Source organism: Aplysia californica, unplaced genomic scaffold (genome assembly GCF_000002075.1).
Source record: "Aplysia californica isolate F4 #8 unplaced genomic scaffold, AplCal3.0 scaffold01008, whole genome shotgun sequence".
NCBI classification, from domain to species: Eukaryota; Metazoa; Mollusca; class Gastropoda; order Aplysiida; family Aplysiidae; genus Aplysia; species Aplysia californica.
Window position 1 is genome coordinate 137,993 of NW_004798278.1, and position 8,992 is coordinate 146,984.

The window sequence follows — 8,992 nt, forward strand, 5'->3', positions numbered from 1 at the left end:
ACGATCTACACAAAATGTAGTATTAGGAGGTGGACCTTGCCTGTCAGGGACAACCTGAACTGAGAAAGTATACAACATAATGAAAGTATACAACATCCCTGCAGAAAAGACCGAGATGCTCGATAGAAAGTCTCCCCACTCAAATATTGAACTAGCGTCTACCGCGTGTGACGACAGCGAAGTGCCTAACCGCTACACCAGACAGACGTAGGCCAGTTACTTCCCCTGGTGTTGGAACTGACAACCTTGAACGACAGTCAGAGAACAGAAGTTATAGCTTAAATCTACTGATTTGCATAGCTGCCAACATTTTAAAACTAAAGATCCAATTCTACCCACAAGGCGGGTCAAGATGGGGAGAATTAGCTGAGTGCGTAACCCCACTCCTAACTCAGCACACAGTCTTTTCTACATTCAACATTCATGCTCAACAGCTAGCTATGGACAGGGGACACAGTTGTAAGACTTACATGGGCTTCGTTTTCACTATCATTAGCAAATCTGGTGGTGAAAGTTCATAACTGACTTTTTTCAGCATCGGCAAAACCGTGAGGAACGATACGGTACTACAAAACAGAGAATACGTATTTCCTGACACTACAACGAACTTGCTTACACAGATCCTCAAAGACGTATTAAAAACATTTTTTACATCCAGTTGACAGCTGTGTGTTTGCATCTTCCCTTGAGGGATTCCAGACACACTACGAATGCAGAAATGTCTTATAGCTTTGGAGTTTACTATGAAGAACCTTGTTGACAAACTGATAAAATGTAGGGTATGCTACCATGCCCAGAAAGCAAATTTTCCAAGGGAAAGAGAAAATTTATTTTTCATGTTTTTATCAATTGTACCAGCACTGTTTGTGGGGAGGGGGTTTGTTTGCTTGTTTTTTGTTTGTTTTTTGTTTTTTTTTTGGCTTTTGCTTTTTTTCCCAAAAAAATATCCAGTTCTATCATACCTTTCTTGTTCCTTTACATTCAAGACTATTCAAAATTCAAGGCACAACTTATCCTCAAGTATCTCTTTATCAGGAGAATCAATGTCACCCAAATTTTGCACAGCAGTTTGTATCAATTTGTCTTAACTTAATCATGTTTTTCACACGCTCAAAATTCCAAATTTCCTACCCACTGAAAATGTTTAATGTATCCCGTACACAATATGACCTTATGCAGTTGCAAGCGTAGTAAGCACTTACCCAAAAAAATCATATTTTTTCATAACAATTGAGGCTAGATTAAAAAATATTTCTTCATAAATTTATTTTAAAATACCCTACCTTCTCTGTGTTCCTTTTTCCCTAACACCTTAACTGTTTCTATAACAACTCTTTGGCTCCTTCTTACTACTGTCTGTCAGCCACACTCCTGATCTTAGGGTAGGTAAGATCTAACACATAGCCCTCTCGGGTAAGAACCAAAAAAATTTGGTGGTCCCGTGGGCAAGTCGTGCATGTTAAAAATCCCTTAAATCTATAGGAGAAGGCTCTAGCCACCACCTGGACAAAGTTCAATTCATATCAAAACTGAAATACTCTAGTCAGTATAAAAACATACAGAGTACCTTCGAAATCGGAATGTGGCTGCCTGAAGGCAAGGGACCCAGCGAAGTCGGAAAAACATCTACATACGTAAAAATCATTTAATCGAATACCGATGAGATCTTGCAGAATCAGCAGTCGACTGCCATTGAGATCTAGCAGGTGGAAGAATCAGGAATAGACTACCCTAAGGTCTGGCAGTTTAAAGAACCTACAGCCAACTACCCCTGATACCTAACAAGTTAAAGAACCAACAGTCGACTACCCCTGAGACCTAACAAGTTGAAGAACCAACAGTCAGCTACCCCTGAGATCTAGCAGAGCACCGCAAAGAAGAAGATAACCACCGGGAGAACAAAGTCTTTTAACTGAAATTATTTCAAAGCCTATCCGAGAACGCCTATCCTTGAAGTGCCTAAAATGTTCAAGAACTCACAAAAGATAGTTCAAGGTTTTCAAAGTCGCCCTCAACTTGCAAGTATTTTAAACTAATCAATGAAAAATACGTACGTCTAAAAAATGTGGTGAGGAGTTCATTACCCTCATAGATGTAGTAGTTGGAATTTTTGATGAGAAGCAAAATCTCGAAACGCTCTCCCTGCACGATCTTCTGTCTCAGTGGGGTGTACTCCGGTCCGTCTATAATTCTACCATAAAACCATCTGGAAGCAAAAAATCTGTCCTGGTCAAACTCAACGCCAAGGTTATCGCTCTGACAGTGTTCACACGTATAGGTTCGGAATCGGATTCGGAATGAGCTACCTCTAGCGATACCTGAAATTCGTATGATTTGTCCGTCGAAAAGGCCTTTCAGCGAATATGCAAATGGTGACTGGTGTTGCTGGAGTTTCGGCCAGAAGTATCGCGTGTCGTAACACAAGTAGCGGAAGCTGTTTGTCTCGTTCCCAGAAAATGAGGCCACGCCTGTTGGGGAGCACAGAGAACAGAGGTTGGTGGACGTGTTGAGGTTAAACCCGAGACAGTCAGGGTTCTCATTACAGGCCTGCATACACGGCATGGGGGAAAGAGAAGACGGGACAGTTTTCAGATCACACTGGCTGATAAATCCTGGGCTGCCTGAACATGTCATTGTGTCTGTCTCCCAACTAACAACCTCAGGTCCAAGACACAGGAGGGCACGCATGCAACACACTGCAAGTTTCAGTGTAGCCGATGAGAAAAGATTTGACGATCTGGTCATGATGGCGAAATAAGTAATTCTCCGATCTGCAAAAGAAAGAAAAGAAAAATATTTACCAGTAATTTCACCTATCTGAGAGGGAGTGGTAGGTGGGCACCACTTGGAAACCAAACTTCTATTCCTTCTCTCAGTTGTTTCTGGCAGTACATACATAAAAATGCTTTTCCTCAGTACTTACATGTACTTAAAGTGGCGGGGGGGGGGGGGCTGGTTTTAAACTGAGGAGTTTAAGTCAATTTACGGTATATGGACTCTGTACGCATCATAATTTTTCAACCACTTGCAAATCTAAAAAAATGCATACTCTTTGTGTTACAATTATCATCTTTCAGATTTTCTGTCCTAGAATTTTTATTTTGCCTATTATGTAACAAAATGTCGTTTTTTCTTAAAACTTCAATTTTTGATAGTTTTTCTCATCTACTTTTTTATTTTCTAATTGCTTCCAATAACATTTTCAGGGCTTGTTATTCACACCATAATCTAACTTTATACCAGTGGAAAATCAAATCGATGCATTCATAAATGAGTTACATTGATGATTATGTAAGCGAATTCAGACGCATGAAGAAGTAGGTCAGCTATCCATCTATAACTTTTCTTCAAATTCAAGATATCCAAAATCCCAATTGTATAAAATTTTGTATTGAGTGTATCTATCAATGTACCAAATTTTGAACAAATTTATTGGTAAATACAAAAATCTTTGTTACTTTTATGAAAGCTGTTTATTTTCAATATGGCCGCTGTTACCATGGTAACCGTAGATTCAAACAAAAAAAAACATGTAAAGTTACATTTTAGAGATGTTTTCCTGTTCTGCCTCCATGCTATAAGGCTTTATCTGAAAGGTCATAGTAACCGAGATAGGTTTACACACACCTACAGACTTACAAAGCCTGCTCTACTCTGGCGTTGACCAGATGACAAGGACATGTGGTTACTTGAAGGAGGCACTGCGCTGCCAAGAGCGAAATGCTCGCAGCTAAAGGGATTTGAAAACAAAACAACAACATCTATCTATCTATCTATCTATCTATCTATCTATCTATCTATCTATCTATCTACCTACCTACCTACCTATCTATCTATCTATCTATCTATCTATCTATCTATCTATCTATCTATTTATCTATCTATCTACCTCTTTACCTATCTATTTATCTACCTATCTATCTGTCTATCCATCTATCTATCTACCCACCTATCTATCTATCTATTTATCTATTTACCTATCTATCTATCTATTTATCTATCTATCTATCTATCTGCCCATCAAAAGTTCCACTTCCTGAACGGTCACCCCACTATTCTGGGAGCACGGGTGGTCACAGTGTTACCTGAAACTTATAACGGTCACAGTGTTACCTGTAACTTGTAAGGATCCTGCAATTTGTAACGATCACTGTGTTACCTGTAACTTGTAGCGATCACCGTGCTACCTGTAACTCGTAACGATCACGTTGCTACCTGTAACTTGTAACGGTCACCGTGCTAACTGTACCTCATAACGATCCTGTCACTCGTAACGATCACGTTGCCACCTGTAACTTGTAACAATCACCGTGCTACCTGTAACTAGTAACGATCACCGTGCTACCTGTAACTAGTAACGATCACCGTGTTACCTGTAACTAGTAACGATCACCGTGCTACCTGTAACTAGTAATGATCACCGTGTTACCTGTAACTTGTAACGGTCACCGTGTTACCTGTAACTTGTAACGATCCTGTAACTTGTAATGATCCTGTAACTTGTAACGATCACCGTGTTACCTGTAACTGTAACATGTATCGGTCACCGTGTTACCTGTAACGGTCACCGTTTTACCTGTAACGATCCCGTGACCAGTAGAGAAACATCCCACGTTCTCTGTACCCAGGTATTTATACTCCGCCTACCCTGTTCCTCAAGCTTATCAACCAGTCTGCACAGGTCATGTGTTGAATACTTCATGAACACTGGAGATTAGCCTACTTAGCCTTTTGTGTGCTGCAACAGGCACGGCAGCTGAAGCCATTGCAGGCTTGCGCATGATGAGTTATGATCATAATTGCTCCTTTGATGGCCAGTGTGTAAGATATTACTCATGAAAATTCAACTTGCACTGAAAGGTGAGTGGGAGAGCATTTACGTCCAAAGCGAAACAATGAAGGTGGATAGTTTTGTGCTGGTTTGGACAAGGTCCGGTTTGTATTGAGGAAAAAGTGGGTGGTTGGCGGGTGCTCTGGTGTGGTTTGCTTCTTCTTTCCTATCAAACATCTATCGTCTTTATCTCCCCTCCTTCTTTTTTATGTTTGTTACTCTCTTGTAACACCTCTAATCTCCTGGCGCTCATATGACCTTATGCTGTTGAGAGCGCCGTAAAACCTCTACTAAAACTAAATTGAGGAAAATGCCGAAGATCGTACAAGTCAGAATATACTTTTTTGTTTGTTTGTTTGTTTTTTGTTTTGTTGTTGTTGTTGTTGTTGTTGTTGTTGTTGTTGTTGTTGTTGTTGTTGTTGTTGTTGTTGTTGTTTGTATAATATATTATGTTTTTGTTTCTGAGCAATGAAAGAGAGGTACTGTGCGGCGATTTAGTAGCTAGCGGTCTTTTAGAGCGGAGAGAAAAGGAAGAAAGACAAGGAGAGATTACAAACAGATCCTACTGAAAGAGAGAGAGAGGGGGAGAGAGAGAGATAGAGAGAGAGAAAGAGAGGGAGAGACACAGAGAGTGAGAGAGAGAGAGAGAAAGAGAGAGAGACAGACAGAGACAGAGAGTGAGAGAGAGAGAGAGAGAGAGAGAGAGAGAGAGAGAGAGAGAGAGAGAGAGAGAGAGAGAAGGATTAAAACCTACCAATAGCACCCCTCACTGATCTGTTCTTTCCGAAGTATGCCATTTCGATTTAGTCGATGTGATAATTATACTGATAGCTCGCATTTTGACTTAATGGATTATTGGAATTGTACCAGTACCAGAGCTATTCTTACCGATGTCCAGTGTTTCGCCGTTGAACGCAAAAGATGACAATTTGATTCACGAGCGGACATCTGTGATGAATCAAATATCTTAGCTGACATTGTTTCAGTTTCAGAATTTAGAATAAGGGTGTCTGACGAACGTGAAGGGAATCCTGTGTGTTAATGAAGACAGAGATGATACCTGTGGAGATCTCAGGGGAGCTATAAGAGAAGCATGCTATATCACAACGTGGTGGAATCAGACGCTCGTCAATTTTTGGACAAGAGGACATGTTGGTACCATCTTAAAGACTGTATAATTGCATTGCTTTGAAGGGAAAAAGTATCCTTTTTATCTTGAATAGAATACGAGACACTTGCGATTGAAGGAGGAGGGGATCACTGGATTCAGTGGTAAAATTAATGAGAAAATGGCTGCCAAAGTATGGTAGCTTCCACAACTTGAGGGTCCTTGAAAACTAAAATTGTACAGTTTTCGTCTTTTCAATCAAAGTTTTTCGGTCAAATCTACTCTGAAATGTGTTTTAAATGGACATTAAAATTGTTAAGCTAAACAACAGAAATTCGATAAAAATGTCCAAACCGGTGGAAAAATGCCAGTTTCTTTGATTTCATTATTTTGACAAGCGCCTGAATTAATCATGATGCCTCACATGTCACCACAGCAGAAAAATAATCCTTGATTATGGATTTAAAAACCCTGAAAAATGGATTCGAGTTGATCCATGGGAGACTATAAGAGGAAGAAAGAGAGGAAAACTGAAAACGCTGCAAGCCCCTGCAAAAATAAACAGTGGATGTGCGGGAAAAGTACAGAACAAACAACGACAAACGTTCAAAGTAAGACAAGCAAAAACATAATGTGAGAATACTATACAGAAAAGATGTTTCTTTATGCTAAAAAAGCGGCAAATAGAAATGACTAGACTTTACCAAATTGCCGAAAACTGGCAGGAGACTTTGGAAATTCACCGGAAGGTCAAGTGAAAAAGAAAGATGGTACTCTCGAAACACAATGAGATGAAAAGAAAGAAAGATGAGCAGAACCGTGTCAGATATATAACTAGCTGGTCCCCCTTTCGATGAAAGGAATTATCGGTGCATTAACATCAACTGAAAGTCATTGGCCTACTATATTTACACTCTACTGGAATCTATACTCTCAAAACAAAATGCGTCTCTCGAAATATCACTTCCGGCACTTCCATTGTAATGGACAGCTACGCAGATTTCTTTTGTCTCAGTGGATATAATCAGAAAGGCTTAGAAGGAAGGACGGGAACTTTTTGTTAATATATTTTTCTAAATTCAAGAAATGAATAAATCTAAATCAGGCTCTGTCATTGGGACCTATTTATCTTTTTGCAGATACTTGCCACGTTTCAACTCTGTAGCTGTCGTAGTTTTATGGGAAAAGTGACACATGTGTTTCCAAGTTGCCAAATATATATTAGATAAACCACCCCCAGCTAATGAATTTAAATTTGACGAATTACAATCAATTGAAATGGTGAACTTCTACACAAATGAATTTTAAAACCTTAGCGAACATTGTATTAGTTGTCACAAAAATGAAATAAAAACAAAACACAAGAACAAAGGAACTAAAAACCTCAAATGTCCTGGGAAATGTAGAATAGCTGTAAAGATGCTTAAGTGTCTAAAAGCAATTGAAGAAGAAAGTTCTGAAATATTCCATCTGTTATTTTAAAGAACTTCTTGGAACAGAACACACACCAGGGGAATGGAGAAGGGGAAGCATGAAAAAGCTAGCGACAAAATTACATTAGATAAATAAATATAGTAAAATGGGGGAATTCCACACCATACTTTTCAATTGGATTGTTAGTCAAGTGTTATAGAAGCTACTCTACGTAAAAAGAGAATACATCCTCCATAACAGTTTTACGTTGGGTCTGATTAGTTAGAAAACAAAGCATAATATGAATTCTACGATATCATCATCTCCATACTTCCATTTTTCAACTTAATTAAACATTTAATATTGCGGAGAAATTCCACACCCACATGAGAGCACATGCCAAATGAAAATAAAAAGACAGACTTGCAAGAAATTAGTAAGTAAGTAAAAAAGTAAGTTTTTTCAGTGTTTAAGACCATTGCCTCACTTCTCCTTATTTAAAAAAACATTCATTTGATAAGTAAAGTTTCCATAATGAATAAGTACTTATTTACTCATACAAGAAATTAAAACTGAATAGAAAAATGAAACATGGCAGACAGAAGTAGAAGCAAATGATTAAAGCTAAATGACAAACAGATTTCTGTTGGTTCTAAGGGCTGTAAGGGGGGGGGGGTGGAATTACCCCAGGTGTGAAACCCCAGCACCTTCCCACACCCGTCTCGTAGGTTAGTTACGGTACTTTCAACGGTGGTGAGTTTTTGTCGTGTACAGATTGATGTGTCTTTCTTTATCCCTCAGCCTCTCTTTCTATTTGTTTATCTTATTCTTTCTCTCAGCCTGTCTCTCTCCCTCTCTCTTTCTCTCAAACTGGTCACACCCTCTCCCTCTCTGTCTCTCTCTCTCTCTCTCTCTCTCTCTCTCTCTCTCTCTCTCTCTCTCTGATTTGAAAACATGGATAATTTTTTAATGGACTGGCTTGAATGAGGGGTATTGCCATCGTGTAAATACACGTCGGTGGTCCCGAAGGTGTTAAGTAGATTGTTTGGAATTGTTTCAAATAAAATGACATCTGTGGCCAAGTGGTTAGGCTCTCGGACCTGCAACCATGACATCGTGGGTTTGAATCCGTCAAAGGCTCGACTTTGTTTTGGAAAAACACTTTACTCGAATTGTCCTCCCTTCCCCCAGACAGGAGTGGCTACACAGCTACAGACAGCGAAGGATCTTGTCATTTTGTTAGCGTTTGGGCGCTTTATCAGCCGCTTGCACTGTAGGCTTCCCAAGAAGCTGCAAAAGTTTCTGAGTGCTCAATAGGGTCTGCTAGGGTGATGATAAATTGTAAAGTGCATGGGTTTTGCTGATGAGCGGGGGATATTCGCAAGACCATTAATGCCATTCATTATTATTAATAAATGAAACATTGTCACAGAGCTAGGTAGCTGCATCATAAAATTATAGCAATATGACTAAGGAAACCAATTAGGCCATTGTTCCCTACCCTATTAGGCCTACACAAGTTCAGACTTAATCAATTAAAGATAATTCACCTTGGCCGAGTGCCCTTGGCTGTATTCTGATCGTAGAAATGCATTTCACTTCGTTTTTCTAGATCGGCAGCGGCAGTACAGAATCCGGGG

At 39.5% G+C, this 8,992-nt stretch overlaps 1 protein-coding gene across 1 annotated transcript in view; it reads left to right on the forward strand.

Annotated features, from left to right (window-relative positions):
• Positions 1-6,120: 6,120 nt before the first annotated feature.
• LOC101859825 (alpha-2A adrenergic receptor-like) overlaps positions 6,121-8,992 on the forward strand; it is a 4,115-nt gene continuing 1,243 nt past the window's right edge. The window contains exons 1-2 of the mRNA XM_005111123.1: positions 6,121-6,132; positions 8,544-8,625. Coding sequence (XP_005111180.1) covers positions 6,121-6,132; positions 8,544-8,625 — 94 coding nt within the window. The remainder of the gene's footprint in view (positions 6,133-8,543; positions 8,626-8,992) is intronic.